Here is a 24,739-nt window from a genome sequence, read left to right on the forward strand (position 1 = left end):
CGTACTGTTGACCAATTTATTTTTTCTTCGGCCCCCTTGTCATTCGGGCCTCCCTTTTGGAATATGTATTTAAGGCCTAGTACCCTAATTCACAAAATCCACAAAAAGCTTTACCAGATCGTGTCATAGACCCCCCCCCCCCCTGCTGAGTCCCAGTTCCTAGAATTTCGCTTCATCGAACTAATCACATATGATATCGAAAGGAAGAGAGAAGAAAGTTGAAAACACCATACTGGAGTCCATTTAAAATTGAGGTTAAGGGTCCAGTAACAGTAGAGTGCTAATATGGAATTTGGGTGGATTATGTTCCTTCCTGTGCTATTTGGGTGGATTATTTTCCTTGGCACCTTTCCAAGGCAGATTACCAGACTGGTTATTGCTATTGATATCAATTGCACATGGAATTATGCAAGAACCGTACAAGAAAACCCACGTCTGAGGCACTACAGTATCACATGCACATTGCAAAAAAAAGTTGGCAAGGTATAATGTGGTCTAACATGTTTTGTGAGTATTGTCGAAATTATATAACTCAAGCAGACTGGTTTTTCGTTATTGATAACAATTGCACAAGAATGTCCCGTTTGACGTAAACATTTTTTTTTTTTTTTTTTTTTAAATCGAAAACTAGAGATTTTAAAATTGCGTATTTTGTAAGGATTTTTTTGGGATAGCTGTCTATAACTCATGTGTTATTCACAGTTCCATTTACTTGAAGTCTGTGCTATCAAGAGCGGTTTCTGATTTGTTTTGGACAATTGCCTTTAGCCAACAATAGTTTGATATGAATGTCTCGGTAGATAGGATTTGCGAATTTGATCCTATTAAGGTGGAAAAAAAGGGTTTAGCATTTGCGAATACTTCGATGTGTACTGTATAATACACAAGTGGTGGGGTTTAGCATTTGCGAATTTGATCCTATTAAGGTGTAAAAAAAGGATTTAGCATTTGCGAATACTTCGATGTGTTCTGTAAAATACACAAGTGGTGTTTGAACACTGTTGTCAGTTTAAAATAGAGTCTAACGAGGGCTTGTTAATTCAGGGAATTTGTTATAAATTTGGGGCAACATAAATCTATGAAAATGGTTAATGATGATAGAATGACATTGTGAGTTGACCTAGCTCTACCTCTCAGATGTGTTCTGTATAATACACAAGTAGTGTTTGAACAGTGTTGTCAGTTTAAAGGTCTTAGTTTTTAATGATGCTCCTTATTTCTAGTTGAAAATGCTTATTTTTAATTTAGTTGGGATGAAAAGTCAAAGTCTAGCATAAAGAGCAAGGTATTTCGGAGGGGGCATCTCACTTCATATACGGGATAATTTCCATTCGTCTTAGTTTTTAACGATGCTCCTTATTTCTTGTTTAAAATGCTTATTTTTTAATTTAATTGGGATGAAAAGTCAAAGTCCAGCATAAGGAGCAAGGTATTTTAGAGGGGGCAGCTAACTTCATATACGGGGTAATTTCCATTCGTCTTAGTTTTTAACGATGCTCCTTATTTCTAGTTGAAAAGGCTTATTTTTTAATTTAATTGGGATGAAAAGTCAAAGTCTAACATAAAGAACAAGGTATTTCGGAGGGGGTAGCTCACTTCATATACGGGATGATTTCCATTCGTGATAGTTTTTAATAATGCTCCTTATTTCTAGTTGAAAATGCTTATTTTTTAATTTAATTGGGATGAAAAGTCAAAGTCTAACATAAATAAAAAGGTATTTCGGAGGGGGTATCTCACTTCATATACGGAATAATTTCCATTCGTCTTAGTTTTTAACGATGCTCCTTATTTCTAGTTGAAAATGCTTATTTTTAATTGAATTGGGATGAATAGTCAAAGTCTAGCATAAAGAGCAAGGTATATCGGAGGGTCCAGCTCGCTTCATATGCGGGATAATTTGTATTCGTCTTAGTTTTTAATGATGCTCCTTATTTCTAGTTGAAAATGCTTATTTTTTAATTTAATTGGGATGAAAAGTCAAAGTCTAGCATGAAGAGCAAGGTATTTTGGAGGGGGCATCTCACTTCATATACGGGATAATTTCCATTAGTCTTAGTTTTTAACGATGCTCCTTATTTCTGGTTGAAAATGCTTATTTTTTAATCTAATTGGGATGAAAAGTCAAAGTACAGCATAAAGAGCAAGGTAATTTCGGAGGGGCTAGCTCACTTCACATAGGGGATAATTTCCATTCGTCTTAGTTTTTAATGATGCTCCTTATTTCCGATTGAAAATGCTTATTTTTTTTTTAATTGGGATGAAAAGTCAAAGTCCAGCATAAAGAGCAAGGTATTTCGGAGGGGGCAGCTCACTTCATATACGGGGTAATTTCCATTCGTCTTAGTTTTTAACGATGCTCCTTATTTCTAGTTGAAAAGGCTTATTTTTTAATTTAATTGGGATGAAAAGTCAAAGTCGAGCCTGACTAGCAAGGTTTTTTTGTGGGGGGCATCCCAATATCCATAGGAGGAAAATTCCAGTAACCTTAGTTTTTAATGCGGTCTAGAAGATCCGATTTAAAATGCTTATTTTTAATGTAATGTTGAAGAATAGTCGAAGTCTAGTATAGGGCGAGCGGTAATTTTGTAGGGCGCAGCTCAGTTGACATAGGGGATAATTTCTATTCGGCTTAGTTTTTAACGAGTCTCCTTATTTCTAGCTGAAAATGCTTATTTTTTAATTTAATTGGGATGACAAGTCAAAGTCTAACATAAAGAACAAGGTATTTTGGAGGAGGTAGCTCACTTCATATACGGGATAATTTCCATTCGTCTTAGTTTTTAACGATGCTCCTTATTTCTAGTTGAAAATGCTTATTTTTTTAATTTAATTGGGATAAAGAGTCAAAGTCTAACATAAAGAACAAGGTATTTCGGAGGGGGTAGCTCACTTCATATACGGGATAATTTCCATTCGTCTTAGTTTTTAACGATGCTCCTTATTTCTAGTTGAAAATGCTTATTTTTCATTTAATTGGGATGAAAAGTCAAAGTCTATCATAAAGATCAAGATATTTCGGAGGGGGCAGCTCGCTTCATATACCGGATAATTTGCATTTGTCTTAGTTTTTAATGATGCTCCTTATTTCCAGTTGAAAATGTTTATTTTGTAAATTAATTGGGATGAAAAGTCGAAGTCTAGCATAAAGAGCATGGTATTTCGGAGGTGGCATCTCACTTCATATACGGGATAATTTCCATTCATCTTAGTTTTTAACGATGCTCCTTATTTCTGGTTGAAAATGCTAATTTTTTAATTTAATTGGGATGAAAAGTCAAAGTCCACCATAAAGAGCAAGGTATTTCGGAGGGGGCAGCTCACTTTATATACGGGATAATTTCCATTCGTCTTAGTTTTAACGATGTTCCTTATTTCTTGTTGAAAAGGATTGTTTTTTAATTTAATTGGGATGAAAAGTCAAAGTCTAGCATAAAGAGCACGGTGTTTCGGAGGGGGTAGCTCTCTTCATAAAAGGGATAATTTGCATTCATCTTAGTTTTTAACGGTGCTCCTTATTTCCAGTTGAAAATGCTTATTTTTTAATTTAATTGGGATGAAAAGTCAAAGTCTAGCATAAGGAGCAAGGTATTTCGGAGGGGGCTCGTTACTGATATTGATATTAGTGCGTAAACTACAAACTGACAAAAATATCTAGAACTTTTTTTTTCTTATAGCCTTGACTTTGAAGACATTTCTTCATGTTAATTGGCTTTAGAAATATCATGCAAAATAAGCTAGCCTAACCGTCGTTGTTTTGTCGAATTTTGAGCAAACAAAAGTATTTTAACACCTGATTGGCTCGTTTTTATGCAATTTCAAGCCAGTGAAAAGAACGAAACGTCTCTGAGTCACATTCTATTTAAAAGTAAATTCGTTGTTTCTCTATGGTTTAACCCCAACACCCCCCCCTGCTCTGAGTGTTGAAAATGATTTCACGACATTATTTTAGATTTTTATTCTTGTCCCAAACTATTTTTATCATGAACCGTTTAGAGAACAATTTGATCAACTTGGAGAAAGTTCAAATAGAATCGTTACTGATATTGATATTAGTACGTAAACTACAAACTGACAAAAATATCCAGAACTTTTTTTCTTATAGCCTTGACTTTGAAGACATTTCTTCATCTTAATTGGTTTTAGAAATATCATGCAAAATAAACTAGCCTAACCGTCATTGCTTTGTCGAATTTTGAGAAAACAAAAGGATTGTAACACCTGATTGGCTCGTTTATATACAATTTCAAGCCAGCGAAAAGAACGAAACGTCTTTGAGTCACATTTTTTTTACAAGTAAATTCGTTGTTTCTCTATGATTCAATCCCAGCGCCCCCCTGCTCTGAGTGTTGAAAATGATTTCACGACATTATCTTAGGTTTTTTTTCTTTTCCCAAACTATTTTTTATAATGAACCGTTTAGAGACCAATTTGATCAGCTTGGAGAAAGCTCAAATAGAATCATTACTGATATTGATATTAGTGCGTAAACAATAAACTAACAAAAATATCCAGAACTTTTTTTTCTTATAGCCTTGACTTTGAAAACATTTCTTCATCTTAATTGGCCTTAGACATAACATGCAAAATAAACTAGCCTAACCGTCGTTGCTTTGTCGAATTTTGAGCAAACAAAAGGATTTTAATACCTGATTGGCTCGTTTGTATGCATTTTCAAGCCAGTGAAAAGAACGAAACGTCTTTGAGTCACATTTTTTTTTACAAGTAAATCCGCTGTTTCTCTAAGATTCAATCCCAGCGGCCCTGCTCAGAGTATTGAAAATGATTTCACGACATTATTTTAGGTTTTTTTTTCTTATCCCAAACTATTTTTTTATCATGAACCGTTTAGAGACCAATTTGATCAACTTGGCAAAAGTTCAAATAGAATCGTTACCGATATTGATATTAGTGCGTAAACTACAAACTGACAAAAATATCCAAAACTTTTTTTTCTTAGAGCCTTGACTTTGAAGACATTTCTTCATCTTAATTGGCTTTAGAAATATCATGCAAAATAAACTAGCTTAACCGTCGTTGCTTTGTCGAATTTTGAGCAAAAAAAGGATTGTAACATCTGATTGACTCGTTTGTATGCAATTTCAAGCCAGTGAAAAGAACAAAACGTCTTTGAGTCACATTTTTTTTACAAGTAAATTCGTTGTTTCTCTGTGATTCAATCCCAGCCACCCCCCCCCCTGCTCTGAGTGTTGAAAATGATTTCACGACATTATTTTAGGTTTTTTTTTTCTTGTCCCAAACTAATTTTTTTATCATGAACTGTTTAGAGACCAATTGGATCAACTTGGAGAAAGTTCAAATAGAATCGTTACTGATATTGATATTAGTGCGTAAACTACAAACTGACAAAAATATCCAGAACTTTTTTTTTTCTTATAGCCTTGACTTTGAAGACATTTATTCATCTTAATTGGCTTTAGAAATATCATGCAAAATAAACTAGCCTAACCGTCGTTGCTTTGTCAAATTTTTAGCAAACAAAAAGATTGTATAAGTAGGTAAGTAAGTAACAAATTCTTTCTTGAATTCACCTCTTGGACACACAATACAGAAATTTAATTCAGCAAATTATGAAAAAAAAAATTTAGACGGGGTTACGTGCGTGCACGTAAGATGAAGAAATGTCTTCAAAGTCAAGGCTATAAGACAAAAAAAGTTCTGGATATTTTTGTCAGTTTGTAGTTTACACACTAATATCAATATCAGTAACGATTCTATTTGAACTTTCTCCAAGTTGATCAAATTGGTCTCTAAACAGTTCATGATAAAAAAAATAATTTTGGACAAGAAAAAAAACCTAAAATAATTTCGTGAAATCATTTTCAACACTCTGAGCAGGGGGGAGGGGGGGCTGGGATTGAATCATTGAGAAAAAATGAATTTACTTATAAAAAAAATGTGACTCAAAGACGTTTCGTTCTTTTCACTAGCTTGAAATTGCATACAAACGAGCCAATCAGGTGTTACAATCCTTTTGTTTGCTCAAAATTCAACAAAGCAACGACGGTTAGGCTAGTTTATTTGCATGATATTTCTAAAGTCAATTAAGATGAAAAAATGTCTTCAAAGTCAAGACTTTAAGAGAAAAAAGTTCTGGATATTTTTGTCAGTTTGTAGTTTACGCACTAATATCAATATCAGTAACGATTCTATTTGAACTTTCTCCAAGTTGATCAAATTGGTCTCTAAGCGGTTCATTATAAAAAAAAATAGTTTGGGACAAGAAAAAAAACCTAAAATAATGTCGTGAAATCATTTTCAACACTCAGAGCAGGGGGGCGCTGGGATTGAATCATAGAGAAACAGCGAATTTACTTGTAAAAAAAATGTGACTCAAAGACGTTTCGTTCTTTTCACTGGCTTGAAATTGCATAAAAACGTGCCAATCAGGTGTTACAATCCTTTTGTTTGCTCAAAATTCGACAAAGCAATGACGGTTAGGCTAGTTTATTTTGCATAATATGTCTAAAGCCAATTAAGATGAAGAAATGTCTTCAAAGTCAAGGCTATAAGAACAAAAAGTTCTGGATATTTTTGTTAGTTTGTAGTTTACGCACTAATATCAATATCAGTAAAGATTCTATTTGAACTTTCTCAAAATTGATCAAATTGGTCTCTAAACGGTTCATGATAAAAAAAATAGTTTGGGACAAGAAAAAAAAACCTAAAATAATGTCGTGAAATCATTTTCAACACTCAGAGCAGGGGGGCGCTGGGATGGAATCATAAATAAACAACGAATTTACTTGTAAAAAAAAAAATGTGACTCAAAGACGTTTCGTTCTTTTCACGGGCTTGAAATTGCATACAAACGAGCCAATCAGGTGTTACAATCCTCTTGTTTGCTCAAAATTCAACAAAGCAACGACTGTTAGGCTAGTTTATTTTACATGATATTTTTAAAGCCAATTAAGATGAAGAAATGTCTTCAAAGTCAAGGCTATAAGAAAAAAGATTTCTGGATATTTTTGTCAGTTTGTAGTTTACGCACTAATATCAATATCAGTAGCGATTCTAGTTGAACTTTCTCCAAGTTGAGTAAATTGGTCTCTAAACGGTTCATGATAAAAAAATAGTTTGGGACAAGAAAAAAAATAACCTAAAATAATGTCGTGAAATCATTTTAAACACTCAGAGCGGGGGGGCGCTGGGATTGAACCATAGAGAAACAACGAATTTACTTGTAAAAAAAATGTGACTCAAAGACGTTTCGTTCTTTTCACTGGCTTGAAATTGCATACAAACGAGCCGATCAGGTGTTACAATCCTTTTCTTTGCTCAAAATTCGACAAAGCAACGACGGTTAGGCTAGTTTATTTTGCATGATATTTCTAAAGCCAATTAAGATGAGGAAATGTCTTCAAAGTCAAGGCTATAAGAAAAAAAAAGTTCTGGATATTTTTTGTCAGTTTGTAGTTTACGCACTAATATCAATATCTTTAACGAGCCCCCTCCGAAATACCTTGCTCCTTATGCTAGACTTTGACTTTTCATCCCAATTAAATTAAAAAATAAGCATTTTCAACTGGAAATAAGGAGCATCGTTAAAAACTAAGATGAATGCAAATTATCCCGTATATAAAGCGAGCTGCCCCCTCCAAAATACCTTGCTCTTTATGCTAGACTTTGACTTTTTATCACAATTAAATTAAAAAATAAGCATTTTCAACTAGAAATAAGGAACATAGTTAAAAACTAAGACGAATTGAAATTATCACGTATATGAAGCGAGCTGCCCCCTCCGAAATACCTTGCTCTTTCTGCTGGACTTTGACTTTTCATCCCAATTAAATTAAAAATTACGCATTTTCAACCAGAAATACGGAGCATCATTAAAAAGTAAGACGAATGCAAATTTTCTCGTATATGAAGCGAGCTGCCCCCTCCGATATACCTTGCTCTTTATGCTAAACTTTGACTTTTCATCCCAATTAAATTAAAAATAGCATTTTCAACTAAAAATAAGGAGCATCGTTAAAAACTAAGACGAATGGAAATTATCCCGTATATGAAGTGAGCTACCCCCTCCGAAATACCTTGTTCTTTATGTTAGACTTTCACTTTTCATCCCAATTAAATTAAAAAATAAGCATTTTTAACTAGAAATAAGGAGCATCGTTAAAAACTAAGACGAATGGAAATTATTCCGTATATGAAGTGAGCTACCCCCTCAGAAATACCTTGTTCTTTATGTTAGACTTTGACTTTTCATCCCAATTAAATTAAAAAATAAGCATTTTCAACTAGAAATAAGGAGCATCGTTTAAAACTAAGACGAATGGAAATTACCCCGTATATGAAGTGAGCGGCCCCCTCCAAAATACCTTGCTCTTTATGCTGGACTTTGACTTTTCATCCCAATTAAATTAAAAAATAAGCATTTTCAACTATAATAAGGAGCATCATTAAAAACTAAGACGAATGGAAATTATCCCGTATATGAAGTGAGCTGCCCCCTCCGAAATACCTCGCTCTTTATGCTAGACTTTGACTTTTCATCCCAATTAAATTAAGAAATAAGCATTTTCAACTAGAAGTAAGAAGCCTCTTTAAAAAGTAAGTCAAATAGAAATTATCTAGTATAGAAAGTGAGATACCCCCTATTACATACCGTGCTCATATTGGTGTACTTTGACTTTTCATCAAACGTAAGTAAAATAAATATCGTTTTAAGCCCTACATAAGTAGTCTCTGTAAAAAACAATACTACCGAAAATTATCGACTATATGAAGTGAGCTGCCCCCTCAAAAATACCTTGCTCCTTATGCTAGATTTTTATTTTTCATCCCAATTAACTTTAAAAATAAACATTTTCAACTAGAAATAAGGAGCATCGTTAAAAACTAAGAGGAATGCAAATTATCCCGTTTATGAAGCGAGCTACCCCCTCCAAAATACCTTGCTCTTTATGCTAGACTTTGACTTTTCATCCCAATTAAATTAAAAAATAAGCATTTTCAACTAGAAATAAGGAGCATCGTTAAAAACTAAGACGAATGGAAATTATCCCGTATATGAAGTGAGCTACCCCCTCCGAAACACCTTGTTCTTTATGTTAGACTTTGACTTTTCATCCCAATTAAATAAAAAAATAAACATTTTCAACTAGAAATAAGGAGCATCGTTAAAAACTAGGACGAATGGAAATTATCCCGTATATGAAGTGAGCTACCCCTCCAAAATACCTTGTTCTTTATGTTAGACTTTGACTTTTCATCCCAATTGAATTAAAAAATAAGCATTTTCAACTAGAAATAAGGAGTATCGTTAAAAACTAAGACGAATGGAAAGTATCCCGTATATGAAGTGAGGTGCCCCCTCCGAAATACCTTGCTCTTTATGTTGGACTTTGACTTTTTATCCCAATTAAATTAAAAAATAAGCATTTCCAACCAGAAATAAGGAGAATCGTTAAAAACTAAGACGAATGGAAATTATCCCGTATATGAAGTGAGATACCCCTCCAAAATACCTTGCTCCTTATGCTAGACTTTGACTTTTCATCCCAACTAAATTAAAAAATAAGCATTTTCAATTAGAAATAAGGAGCATCGTTAAAAACTAAGACGAATGGAAATTACCCCGTATATGAAGTGAGCTGCCCCCTCCGAAATACCTTGCTCTTTATGCTGGACTTTGACTTTTCATCCCAATTAAATTAAAAAATAAGCATTTTCAACTAGAAATAAGGAGCATCGTTAAAAACTAAGACGAATGGAAATTATCCCGTATATGAAGAGAGCTGCCCCCTCCGAAATATCTTGCTCTTTATGATAGACTTTTACTTTTCATCCCAATTAAATTAAAAATAGCATTTTCAACTAGAAATAAGGAGCATCGTTAAAAACTAAGACGAATGGAAATTATCCCGTATATGAAGTGAGCTACCCCCTCCGAAATACCTTGTTCTTTATGTTAGACTTTCACTTTTCATCCCAATTAAATTAAAAAATAAGAATTTTTAACTAGAAATAAGGAGCATCGTTAAAAACTAAGACGAATGGAAATTATCCCGTATATGAAGTGAGCTACCCCCTCCGAAATACCTTGTTCTTTATGTAAGACTTTGACTTTTCATCCCAATTAAATTAAAAATAATCATTTTCAACTTGAAATAAGGAGCACCGTTTAAAACTAAGACGAATGGAAACTACCCCGTATATGAAGTGAGCGGCCCCCTCCAAAATACCTTGCTCTTTATGCTGGACTTTGACTTTTCATCCCAATTAAATTAAAAAATAAGCATTTTCAACTAGAAATAAGAAGCATCGCTAGAAACTAAGACGAATGGAAATTATCCCGTATATGAAGTTAGCTGCCCCCTCTGAAATACCTTGTTCTGTATGTTAGACTTTGACTTTTCATCCCAATTAAATTAAAAAATAAGCATTTTCAACTAGAAATAAGGAGCATCGTTAAAAACTAAGATGAATGCAACTTCTCCCGTATATGAAGCGAGCTGCCCCCTCCGAAATACCTTACTCTTTATGCTAGACTTTGACTTTTCATCCCAATTAAATTAAAAAATAATCATTTTCAACTAGAAATAAGGAGCATCGTTAAAAACTAAGACGAATGGAAATTATCCCGTATATGAAGTGAGCTGCCCCCTCCGAAATACCTTGTTCTTTATGTTAGACTTTGACTTTTCATCCCAATTAAATTAAAAAATAAGCATTTTCAACTAGAAATAAGGAGCATCGTTAAAAACTAAGACGAATGGAAATTATCCCGTATATGAAGTGAGCTACCCCCTCCGAAATACCTTGTTCTTTATATTAGACTTTCACTTTTCATCCCAATTGAATTAAAAAATAAGCATTTTCAACTAGAAATAAGGAGTATTGTTAAAAACTAAGACGAATGGAAAGTACCCCGTATATGAAGTGAGCTGCCCCCTCCGAAATACCTTGCTCTTTATGCTGGACTTTGACTTTTCATCCCAATTAAGTTAGAAAATAAGCATTTTCAACAAGAAATAAGGAGCATCGTTAAAAACTAAGACGAATGGAAATTATCCCGTATATGAAGTGAGATATCCCTCCGAAATACCTTGCTCCTTAAGCTAGACTTTGACTTTTCATCCCAATTAAATTAATAAATAAGCATTTTCAACTAGAAATAAGGAGCATCGTTAAAAACTAAGACGAATGGAAATTACCCCGTATATGAAGTGAGCTGCCCCCTCCAAAATACCTTGCTCTTTATGCTGGACTTTGACTTTTCATCCCAATTAAATTAAAAAATAAGCATTTTCAACTAGAAATAAGGAGCATCATTAAAAACTAAGACGAATGGAAATTATCCCGTATATGAAGCAAGCTGCCCCCTCCGAAATATCTTGCTCTTTATGCTAGACTTTTACTTTTCATCCCAATTAAATTAAAAATAGCATTTTCAACTAGAAATAAGGAGCATCGTTAAAAACTAAAACGAATGGAAACTATCCCGTATATGAAGTGAGCTACCCCCTCGAAATACCTTGTTCTTTATGTTAGACTTTCACTTTTCATCCCAATTAAATTAAAAAATAAGCATTTTTAACTAGAAATAAGGAGCATCGTTAAAAACTAAGACGAATGTAAATTATCCCGTATATGAAGTGAGCTACCCCCTCCGAAATACCTTGTTCTTTATGTTAGACTTTGACTTTTCATCCCAATTAAATTAAAAAATAAGCATTTTCAACTTGAAATAAGGAGCATCGTTTAAAACTAAGACGAATGGAAATTACCCCGTATATGAAGTGAGCGGCCCCCTCCAAAATACCTTGCTCTTTATGCTGGACTTTGACTTTTCATCCCAATTAAATTAAAAAATAAGCATTTTCAATTGGAAATAAGGGGCATCGTTAGAAACTAAGAGGAATGGAAATTATCCCCTATGTGAAGTGAGCTACCCCCTCCGAAATTACCTTGTTCTGTATGTTAGACTTTGACTTTTCATCCCAATTAAATTAAGAAATAAGCATTTTCAACTAGAAATAAGGAGCATCGTTAAAAACTAAGACGAATAGAAATTACCTCGTATATGAAGTGAGCTGCCCCCTCCGAAATACCTTGCTCTTTATGCTGGACTTTGACTTTTCATCCCAATTAAATTAAAAAATAATCATTTTCAACCAGAAATAAAGAGCATCGTTAAAAACTAAGACGAATTGAAATTATCCCGTATATGAAGTGAGATGCCCACTCCGAAATACCTTGCTCCTTATGCTAGACTTTGACTTTTCATCCCAATTAAATTAAAAAATAAGCATTTTCAACTGGAAATAAGGAGCACCGTTAAAAACTAAGATGAATGCAAATTATCCCGTATATGAAGCGAGCTGCCCTCTCCGAAATACCTTGCTTTTTATTCTACACTTTGACTTTTCGTCCCAATTAAATTAAAAAAATAAGCATTTTCAACTAGAAATAAGGAGTATCGTTAAAAAATAAGACGAATGGAAATTATCCCGTATATAAAGTGAGCTACCCCCGCCGAAATACCTTGATCTTTATGATAGACTTTGACTTTTCATCCCAATTAAATTAAAAAATAAACATTTTCAACTAGAAATAAGGAGCATCGTTAAAAACTACGAAGAATGCAAATTATCCCGTATATGAAGTGAGCTGACCCCACCGAAATACCTTGCTCTTTATGCTAGACTTTGACTTTTCATCCCAATTAAGTTAAAAAATAAGAATTTTCAACCAGAAATAAGGAGCATCGTTAAAAACTAAGACGAATGGAAATTATCCCGTATATGAAGTGAGATATCCCTCCGAAATACCTTGCTCCTTATGCTAGACTTTGACTTTTCATCCCAATTAAATTAAAAAATAAGCATTTTCAACTAGAAATAAGGAGCATCGTTAAAAACTAAGATGAATGCAAATTATCCCGTATATGAAGCGAGCTGCCCCCTCCAAAATACCTTGCTCTTTATGCTAGACTTTGACTTTTCATCCCAATTAAATTAAAAAATAAGCATTTTCAACTAGAAATAAGGAGCATCGTTAAAAACTAAGACGAATGGAAATTACCCCGTAAATGAAGTGAGCTACCCCCTCCGAAATACCTAGCTCTTTATGCTGGACTTTGACTTTTCAACCCAATTAAATTAAAAAATAAGCATTTTCAACGAGAAATAAGGAGCATCGTTAAAAACTAAGACGAATGGAAATTATCCCGTATATGAAGTGAGATGCCCCCTCCGAAATACCTTGCTCTTTATGCTAGACTTTGACTTTTCATCCCAATTAAATTAAAAAATAAGCATTTTCAACTAGAAATAAGGAGCATCATTAAAAACTAAGATGAATGCAAATTATCCCGTATATGAAGCGAGCTGGCCCCTCCAAAATACCTTGCTCCTTATGCTAGACTTTGAATTTTCATCCCAATTAAATTAAAAATAAGTATTTTCAACTAGAAATAAGGAGCATCGTTAAAAACTAAGACGGATGGAAATTATCCCGTATATGAAGTGAGATGCCCCCTCCGAAATACCTTGTTCTTTATGCTAGACTTTGACTTTTCATCCCAATTAAATTAAAAAATAAGCATTTTCAACTGGAAATACGGAGCATCGTTAAAAACTAAGGCGAATGGAAATTATCCCGTATATTAAGTGAGCTACCCCCCTCCAAAATACCTTGTTCTTTATGCTAGACTTTGACTTTTCATCCCAATTAAATTAAAAAATAAGCATTTTCAACTGGAAATAAGGAGCAGCATAAAAAAGTAAGACGACTGCAAATTATCTCGTATATGAAGTGAGCTGTCCCGCTCCGAAATACCTTGCTCTTTATGCTAGACTTTGACTTTTCATCCCAATTAAATTAAAAAATAAGCATTTTCAACCAGATATAAGGAGCATCGTTAAAAACTAAGACGAATGGAAACTATCCCGTATATGAAGTGAGATGCCCCGTCCGAAATACCTTGCTCTTCATGCTAGACTTTGACTTTTCATCCCAATTAAATTAAAAAATAAGCATTTTCAACTAGAAATAAGGAGCATCATTAAAAACTAAGATGAATGCAAATTATCCCGTATATGAAGCGAGCTGGCCCCTCCAAAATACCTTGCTCATTATGCTAGACTTTGAATTTTCATCCCAATTAAATTAAAAATAAGAATTTTCAACTAGAAATAAGGAGCATCTTTAAAAACTAAGACGAATGGAAATTATCCCGTATATGAAGTGAGATACCCCTCCGAAATACCTTGTTCTTTATGTTAGACTTTGACTTTTCATCCCAATTAAATTAAAAAATAAGCCTTTTTAACTAGAAATAAGGAGCATCATTAGAAACTAAGACGAATGGAAATTATCCCGTATATGAAGTGAGCTACCCCCTCCGAAATACCTTGTTCTTTATGTTAGACTTTGACATTTCATCCCAATTAAATTAAAAAATAAGCATTTTCAACTAGAGATAAGGAGCATCGTTAAAAACTAAGACGAATGGACATTATCCCGTATATGAAGTGAGATACCCCCTCCGATATACCTTGCTCTTCATGCTAGACTTTGACTTTTCATCCCAATTAAATTTAAAAATAAGCATTTTCAACTAGAAATAAGGAGCATCATTAAAAACTAAGACCTTTAAACTGACAACACTGTTCAAACACCACTTGTGTATTATACAGAACACATCTGAGAGGTAGAGATAGGTCAACTCACAATGTCATTCTATCATCATTAACCATTTTCATAGATTTATGTTGCCCCAAATTTATAACAAATTGCCTGAGTTAACAAGCCCTCGTTAGACTCTATTTTAAACTGACAACAGTGTTCAAACACCACTTGTGTATTATACAGAACACATCAAAGTATTCGCAAATGCTAAATCCTTTTTTTTCACCTTAATATGATCAAATTGGCAAATCCTAAACCCCACCACTTGTGTATTATACAGTACACATCGAAGTATTCGCAAATGCTAAACCCTTTTTTTTCCACCTTAATATGATCAAATTCGCAAATCCTATCTACCAAGACATTCATATCAAACTATTGTTGGCTAAAGGCAATTGTCCGAAACAAATCAGAAACCGCTCTTGATAGCACAGACTTCAAAGAAATGGAACTGTGGATAACACATGGGTGATAGACAGCTTTCCTTACAAAACCATTCCTAAATACGCAATTTGCCAATCTCTAGTTTTCGATTTAAAAAAAAAAAAAAAATGTCTACGTCAAACGGGACATTCTTGTGCAATTCTTATCAATAACAAAAAAAAACCAGTCTGCTTGAGTTATATAATTTCGACAATACTCACAAAACATGTTTGACCACATTATACCCTGCCAACTTTTTTTTTGCAATGTGCATGTGATACTCTAGTGCCTCGGACGTGGGTTTTTGTGTACGGTTCTTGTATAATTCCATGTGCAATTGATATCAATAGCAATAACCAGTCTGGTAATCTGCCTTGGAAAGGTGCCAAGGAACGTAATCCACCCAAATAGCACAGGAAGGAACATAATCCACCCAAATTCCATATTAGCACTCTACTAGTAGCTGGGCCACTAACCTCAATTTTAAATTGGTATTCAGAAGTTTTATGCACATTAGCACTAACTCTGTCTTCTTGATAGTAAATATTCAAGGTTCGGAATAGAAAGGGCTTAAGGACCAAAACCATTCCCAAAATGGTGTTTGGGGGATTGAGCTTCAAAAAATATAAAGTTTTAAGGGCTCTACATGATCATTAAATTTTCTACTAAACTACAACGACTTGAAGAACCCCTGCCCAATTCAAAAAAATAGCTTTTTGCCTGCTTGAGAATCCCCTTTTTAGCGATTTAAACGGCGTGTCTGCCTAGAAATAAGTGACTAAGATGTTATTTTGATTCAGTTGACAATATAAACAACGAAAAAACTCTAAAGAGAAAATACTTTGCCTGTTTTGATTCTTCATTTATATTATATGCATTTATATATATACTAAACAAAAAGCCCACTTCGTGGGCTCTTTTGAGGACCCTAGCTTCGCTTGGGCAAGATTTTAAGCTGACGGAATTTGGAACGCGAAAAGCATAGAGCGTTTTTTACTGATTCAACTCTTAAGATCGGGAATATTTTGCCGAATCAATAGTCATGGTTACAACTAAGCCTGATTGAAAGGCCAGCAATGGCACCTTGAAGGCTCAATCTGCTTAGGATCGAGCCCAAGCCAGGCAAGGGCCATCAACAAAATAGACGAAACGGTCTTCATGCTGCACAAGAGCTCTCGCAAAGTGGACTGTTTTACCTAAGGCAGACATCCTTGAAAGAGAGAAAAATGCCTAAAGACGCAAACATCCGATTGTTACTTAATCATCTAATTATTTAAATCGTCTATTTAAATAGTTACTAATAATTATCTTAAAGATGGTTATTTAAATCATCAATTAAATTTATAACTTGTCAAGATATTGAAAATAAATTTATGTGTTTTGCTTTTAGAGACTTTGTCTGGCGCCATTTCTTTGACTTCTGGGGTGAACAATCACACCCAGAGACTAGAGATCTGGGAAAAAAACAACAAAGTAGAGAGAATAGTCAAAAATCAATAAAATGAATGCATGAACAACAACCCGAAGGAAGAAAGTTAGAAAACCCCGAAAGTTTTCCACCCTGGATGAGAGACTACACAAATCTGGTGACACAATGCAATATGGGTAGCTTAAAGCGGTTGTCATATACACAATCTATGTTTTGAATCTCCCAACCTTCTATAAGAAAATAAAATGCTAAAATAGAACCAAAAGACATGTTTTAACGAATTTCTAATGAATTTTCTTTTCAAGCATCAAGGTGGTACATTTGTAGCAGTCCCCACTGTTCCAATTGCCTCAAACAACCAATCTGTTCGACTGATTGATCAAACGACAGGCTTCTCATCTGGATATGCATTTGTTATGCCTGGGGTGCAAAAAATTAGACAGAATTCTGCGCCAGGCTATGTACCTTTTGGTGAAGATAAACCTTTTGGAGCTATTCAACAAGGTATAAAAAGTATTTCCTTACAGCATCATGGCAGACTCAGGGGGATCTAGGGGATCTCATCCCCTCATTTAAAGGGAAAAAAACATATAAAGTAAACAATTTGTCATACTTATTAAGATTACTAAATTGTTTGAAAAAATGATCTTGTACAGAATCTTACACCCTCCCCCCCCCTAAAAAAACAGCTATGCATATCGTCTTAAGAGATTGCGGCTGCCAGTAGTAAGAGCATATAAGATTTCACGAACACATGCACTTTCACAAGCCTGAGGCATGGATATGTGTGTGTATTTTCAAGTAATTGGGTTACCAGGGCCATTTACCTATTACTATGAACTCTACATGGGTTGGCAGACGGGTTTTCTATTATGACATTCATTTTTTGGAGGTCAAACTCATGGATACATGTTTATTTTTTTTTATTTTTTTTTAAACTGGTCTTTTTTCAATGAAGCCCATAACTCTTTGCAGAAACCCGTGAATGTAGGACTGAAAGTCCGTTCGTAGTAAATCTGAATCCAATTACTAATCAAGTTAGTGTGACCGCCATTTTTCGATCTGGTTAGGTGGGTATAATCTGATTTGGTTCGTTAATGTGAGAGGCTTACTCAATTTACATCTTAGTGTTAACTGTGCGATGACTTAGTCTAATTGCGTAGGTACTAAAGGAACATTTGAAGGTGGAGAAAAAAGGGGTAATTAGTGATTGGATAATTTTAACAAGAAATGACTGAAAAGTGTTTTGGAGGAGATGGGATGAATGTGTACTGTATAATACACAAGTGATGACTTGCACAGTGTTGTCAATTTTAAATAGTTTAGAAATAAAAATAAATTAACAAGAAATGGCTGAAAAGTGTTTTGAGGGAGTTGAGTTGCGCGAGGGTTGACTTGCACGAGGGTTCAGTTAGATGCGGATTTAGTTACACGGGGATTAGTTAAATGGGGTCGAGTTGCACGAGGATTCAGTAGCACGAAGGTTCAGTTGTACGGGGTTTCGGTTATACAGGGGTTCAGTTACATGGGGGTTAAGTTGCACGGGGGGGGGGTATCTGCTATAAAAAACACTTCATTCTAAACAAATACGAACATTTTGAAAAGCAGACAAAAAATTGGACACTATAATCAGAATTATTTGATTAACATTTAAAAAGGGGTAATGAGATATGTGAACTGTATAATACACTAGTGATGTTTGATAAGTATTGTCAATTTAAAATCGGATCTAACGTTCCCTTCGTTCCCCCATTTGTGAGGGCAGGGTGGGGTGGGGTCAATTATGGAGGGAAAACATCTGCATCAAGGGGAAGGCTCAGAGACCTTTCGTTACCACATTTCCGAGGGCAGGGGAGGGGGAGAAGGTGATAGTATTCCAATGCAATAATTCAAGCATAATAGAATTTATGCTCCTAGTGGAAGCTCGTAAAGCCCTTCCCCCTCCCCGCGCTAGGATTATTGCCTGTCTGTTCCTCTAAATAAAGAGAATTAAAGTGATAGTATTCCGATACAATAAGTAAAGTATAATAGAATTTATGCTCCTAGTGGAAACTCGTAAAACCCTTCCCCCTCCCCGCTCGAGGATTATTGCCTGGCTGTGTCAATGTATATTACCTCTAAATACAGAGAATTAAGGTGTTAGTATTCAGTTTAAATAAGTAAAGGATAATTGAATTTATGCTCCTAATGTAATGTCGTAAAACCCGGCCCCCTCACAGCTCTAGGATTATTGCCTTGCTGTGACAATGGATATTACCTCTAAATACAGAGAATTAAGGTGATAGTATTCCGATACAATAAGTCAAGTATAATAGAATTTATGCTCCTAGTGGAACCTCGTAAAACCCTTCCCCCTCTCCCGCACTAGGATTATTGCCTAGCGATGACAATGGATATTACCTCTAAATACAGAGAATTGAGGTGATAGTATTCCGTTACAATAAATCAAGTATTATTGTATTTCTGCTCCTAGTGGAAGCTCGTATAATCCTTCCCGCTCTCAGCGCGAGGATTAATGCCGCGCAGTGACACTGGATATAACCTCGAAAAAGAGAGAGTTAGGGTGATAGTATTCCGATACAAAAAGTCAAGTTTAATAGAATTTATGCTCCTAGTGGAAGCTCGTAAAACCCTTCCCCCTCTCCCGCACTAAGTTTATTGCCTAGCTTTGACAATGGATATTACCTCTAAATACAGAGAATTAAGGTGATAGTATTCCGATACAATAAGTCAAGTATACTAGAATTTATGCTCCTAGTGGAAGCTCGTAAAACCCTTCCCCCTCCCCGCTCGAGGATTATTGCCTAGCTCTGACAATGGATAGTACCTCTAAATACATAGACTTAAGGTGATAGTATTCCTATACAATAAGTCAACTATAGTAGTGTTGTTGCTCCTACTGTAATCTTGTAAAACGCGTCCCACTCACCCCCGCGTTGTTTATTGCCTCGCTTTGACAGTGGATAATACATATAAAAACAGAGAATTAAGGTGATAGTATTCCGATACAATAATTCAAGTATAATAGAATTTTTGCTCCTAGTGGAAGCTCGTAAAACCCTTCCCCCTCCCCGCGCTCGGATTATTGCCTAGCTTTGACAATGGATATTACCTCTAAATACATAGAATTAAGGTGATAGTATTCCGATACAATAAGTCAAGTATACTAGAATTTATGCTCCTAGTGGAAGCTCGTAAAACCCTTCCCCCTCCCCGTGCTAGGATTATTGCCTAGCTATGACAATGGATATTACCTCTAAATACAGAGAATTAAGGTGGTAGTATTCCGATACAATAAGTCAAGTATAATAGAATTGATGCTCCTGGTGGAAGCTCGTATAACCCTTCCCACTTCCCGCGCTATGATTATTGCCTAGCTGTGACAATTGATATTACCCCTACAGACCTATAATTTAGGTGTTAGTAGTCAGATGGAATTAGACTTGCTGAATATCATTGATGCTTCGACATGGACCTCGAATACCAAGTTAGCCACGACAAACGAGCAGAAGTGCAAATCTGTCACACGGTAAAGTACCTCTAAATAAATAGAACTGAGTTTATAGTATCACGATGAAATCAGTCAAGTGTAATGTCAGTGATAATCCTCGTGGAAGCTTGTGAAAACCTTCCCCACCCCCACGCGACGAGTATTGCTTCGCTGTGACAATGAATCTTACATCTAAATAAAGAGAATGAAGGAGGTAGTCATCTGATACAATAATTCAAGTATAATAGAATTGATGCTCATACTGGAAGCTAGTAAAACCCTTCCCACTCCCCGCGCTAGGATTTTTGCCTAGCTGTGACAATGGATATTACCTCTAAATACATAGAATTAAGGTGATTGTATTCCGATACAATAAGTCAAGTATACTAGAATTTATGCTCCTACTGGAAGCTCGTAAAACCCTTCCCCCTGTAAAATCTGAGCTAATAAGGGTTTTTGACTGTAAACTCTAGTTTGTTGAAAGAAAATTATGGAAAATACAATTCTCTGGTTCAAATTTAATACTTCCCCCCAAACTCAAATTTTCCAAAATTCTACTTTAGAAGCTTTTAAAATATTTCTAAAGTACTAGTAGATAGAGTGCTAAAAACATCAGAATCGACTTCCGAGGACATGTTATATCACGGGAAGAGGTTTTGAAAATCCCCCTTCCCCCCAAACTCAAAATTTTCAAAAATTCTACTTTAGAAGCTTTTAAGATATTTCTAAAGCACTAATAGATACAGTGCTAAAAACATCAGAATCGACCTCGTGCGCGCACGAGGTTACGTGCGCGCACGTAACCTCGTCTAAATTAACCTTAAAAAAATAAAATAAAGCTATGTCGACTTTGCATATTTTATTCAACATATCCGAGAAAGCGCTGGAGGGGAGCATTCCTGTCGACTTTTGGAGGATGTTTCCCCCATTTTTCGATAATGAGGCAATTTTCTCAAGCTCTTTTCTCAAGGTCATATCTTTTGACTGATAACACTAACATCAACCCTATATGGGGTCGTGTGTTCGAGTCCCACACCTGAAAATTTTTTTCTTATTCTAAATCTTTGTAAACAGCCTCTATTTCTGACCAAGAGCTTGAGAAAATTGCCTGATTATCGATAAATGGGGAAACATCCTCGAATCGTTACTGATATGATATTAGTGCGTAAACTACAGACTTACAAAAATATCCAGAACTTTTTTTTCTTATAGCCTTGACTTTGAAGACTTTGTTGCCCTCCACTATAACTTCACCAATACATCCTTCTGCCAATAAAACCATCTCCCCCAAGACACTTTTCAGTCATTTCATGTTAAAATTTTTTTATTTCAACTCACCCAAACGGGTTTTTCTACATTTGAACCAGATAACGGAACTAAGCTTCACATTTGACCGATAGAATTGTATTTTCCATAATTTTATTATAGAAAACTATAGTGAATGGAAAAAAACCATACACACACATACAAACTTACACACACACATAAAGACTCACACACACACACACACACACAAACACACTTACACACACACACACACACACAAAAACTAACAAAAACACAAAAACTTACACACACAAAAAAACTTACACACACACAAAAAAATTTACATTCACGCAAAAACTTACACACACATAAAAACTTACACACACACACAAAAACTTACACACACACACAAAAAAAAATTACAGACACACAAAAAAAAAACTTACACACACATAAAAACTCACACACACACACACACACAAACAAACAAAATTTACACACACACAAAAAAAAGCTTACACACACAAAAAAAAACTTACACACACACACACACACAACAAAACAAACACACAATCAAAAATTACACACAAAAAAAAAACTTATCTGTGTTATGAAAACGATTTAAAGACATTATTTTAGTTTTTTTTTCTTGTCCCAAACTATTTTTTTATCGTGAACCGTTTAGAGACCAATTTGATCAACTTGGAGAAAGTTCAAATAGAATCATTACTGATATTGATATTAGTGGGTAAACTACAAACCGACGAAAATATTCGGAACTTTTTTTTCTTACAGCCTTGACTTTCAAGACATTGTCGCCCTGCACTATAACTTCGCTAATACATCCTTCTGTTAATCAAGCCATCTCCTCCAAAACACTTTTCAGTCATTTCTTGTTAAAAAATTTTTTTTATTTCAACTCACTCACACGGGTTTTTTCTACATTTGAACCAAAGAATAACACTTTTCAGTCATTTCTTGTTAAATTTTTTTTATTTCAACTCACCCACACGGGTTTTTCTACATTTGTAGAGACATACATACAGTCCGAAGATACACAAAAAGCCCAAAGAGACACACACAAGCTTATCAAGTAAAGTTTGGTAAAATTTTGAATTTGGGGGGGAGGGGGATTTTCAAAACCTCTTCCCGTGATATAACGTGTCCTCTGAAGTCGATTCTGATGTTATTATCACTGTATATATTATTGCTTTATAAATATTTTAAAAGCTTCTGAAGTAGAATTTTGGAAAATTTTTTTTTTGGGGGGAAGGGGGATTTTCAAAACCTCTTCCCGTGATATAACGTGTCCTCTGAAGTCGATTCTGATGTTTTTAGCACTCTATCTAGTAGTGCTTTAGAAATATTTTAAAAGCTTCTAAAGTAGAATTTTGGAAAATTTTAAGTTTGGGGGGAAGGGGGATTTTCAAAACCTCTTCCCGTGATATAACGTGTCCTCTGAAGTCGATTCTGATGTTTTAGGACTCTATCTATTAGTGTTTTAGAAATATTTTAAAAGCTTCTATAGTATAATTTTGCAAAATTTGAGTTTGGGGTGATGTATTACAATTTGTTTTTATAGTTTCTGTATTGTGTATCCAAGAGGTGAATTCAAGAATGATATTTTGTCATTTTAAGATACGTACAAAAATGTATTTTACATAATTTTCTTACAAGAATCTAGAGTTTACGGTCGAAAAAGCCTTATTAGCTCAGATTTTACGGAAATAGTTTTATTTTTCGATTCAAAAATAGACTTAAGTTCCGCATTTGAACCAGAGAATTGTATTTCCATAATTTTCTTACAAAAAAAACTAGAGTTTACGGTAAAAAACCCTTAATAGCTCAGATTTTACGGAAATAGGGTGTCTGACAATAGATGTACGCAAATTCCTTTTCCTACATCTCCGATGTTTTAATATACATTTTAAACGCTTGATACGCTAGCTTACTCTAAAAAATAATGAACACGTAACAATGTAATATTTTTAATGAAATAATGCTATGTTGAATATTAATACAGAAATATATTATGATACATTATTAATATCAATGATTAACTTTGGACATTTTGAATCTGTTCCATAAAATAGTTCACCATGTTCTCTCTTGATATTGTAGTTATTGCCGTCTCTTAGTTCGTAATCAGTAGAATATTCATTATTCCATTTTTAATCATACAAAATTTTTACTGGTGTCTCATGAACAGGCTCAATATGCTTTTCGTCTTTGCTATTATTTGATTCATTGACTGTTTGATCAATGCCAGTAATGTTTGTTGGTGCTTTGTTCTTCATCGTTTCATCTTTATATTCAGTAGTGATATTTTTTGACAATGCCATTTTTATTTTTCTTGTAATTTCACTTTCTATTAATACATTATTTTTACACAGGTAGCAGTTTTGGCACGTAAACAAGATATGGTTTACGATATTAGTAGCAGAGTAGGCCTTTCTTTTATTAGCCTTCCGTTGATTGCTACTACCCGATAGCTGATGATTGGATGTATCTGTAGGTAATGTATTACCTACAGCTGTAGCAAGGAGTTGTCCTATATCATCAACAATTATTTTTATGTTAGCATTCTCTTTGAGTGCAATCATCCCTGGAGATCTCAATCTCACATAACCACCATCATAAGAGTTGAATTTTTTCGGTATCCCAAAGAAATTTTATTCCTTACTGTCATGACAATGCATGCATACATTTCCAATAGTGCTACCACTTGTACTTGTTTCATAGTTTAAATACTTCTCCTTGTCGGTATTCAATGCTACAATAACCTTGTTATGAGAACACGCTCTATTAAAATGTTCCATCTTCACTTTCTTTTTTAAAAGATATGACTCATGTGTTTATCGTTCCACTGTGTAAAAAATACTGATTTAATACATGGAGTAGACTAGGTAGTGACGATAAGCGGTCATAGAATACCAGTGGGAAAGCCACATCGTGTCTCTGACCAATCATAGAGCGCAATTGTTAGAACCGTAAGCATACTTTGACATTTTAAGATAGATACAAAAAGAAAAAAATAAATAAAGTTGAAAAATTTCGAAGTTCAAAAAAAAAATAGTTTGTTTTTATGAAAAAAATATTGAATTATTAGTTCAGATTTTACGGATATAGTTTTATTTTTCAATCCAAAACAGGACTTAAGTTTCACATTTGAACCAGAGATTTGTATTTTCCATAATTTTCTTTCAACAAACTAGAGTTTACAGTCAAAAACCCTTATTAGCTTAGGTTCTACAGGGGGAAGGGTTTTACGAGCTTCCACTAGGAGCATAAATTCTAGTATACTTGACTTATTGTATCTGAATACAATCACCTTAATACTATGTATTTAGAGGTAATATCCATTGTCACAGCTAGGCAATAATCCTCGCGCGGGGAGTGGGAAGGGTTTTACGAGCTTCCAGTAGGAGCATCAATTCTATTATACTTGACTTATTGTATCGGAATAATAC

At 34.6% G+C, this 24,739-nt stretch overlaps 1 protein-coding gene across 1 annotated transcript in view; it reads left to right on the top strand.

Annotated features, from left to right (window-relative positions):
• enc (R3H domain containing protein encore) overlaps nucleotides 1–24,739 on the top strand; it is a 277,287-nt gene that overhangs the window by 225,958 nt on the left and 26,590 nt on the right. The window contains exon 12 of the mRNA XM_089106565.1: nucleotides 16,819–17,017. Within this exon, the coding sequence (XP_088962691.1) occupies nucleotides 16,819–17,017 (199 nt within the window). The remainder of the gene's footprint in view (nucleotides 1–16,818; nucleotides 17,018–24,739) is intronic.

The sequence above is a fragment of the Artemia sp. Qi Xiang Cuo genome, chromosome 21 (genome assembly GCF_049724085.1).
Source record: "Artemia sp. Qi Xiang Cuo chromosome 21, ASM4972408v1, whole genome shotgun sequence".
NCBI lineage: Eukaryota > Metazoa > Arthropoda > Branchiopoda > Anostraca > Artemiidae > Artemia > Artemia sp. Qi Xiang Cuo.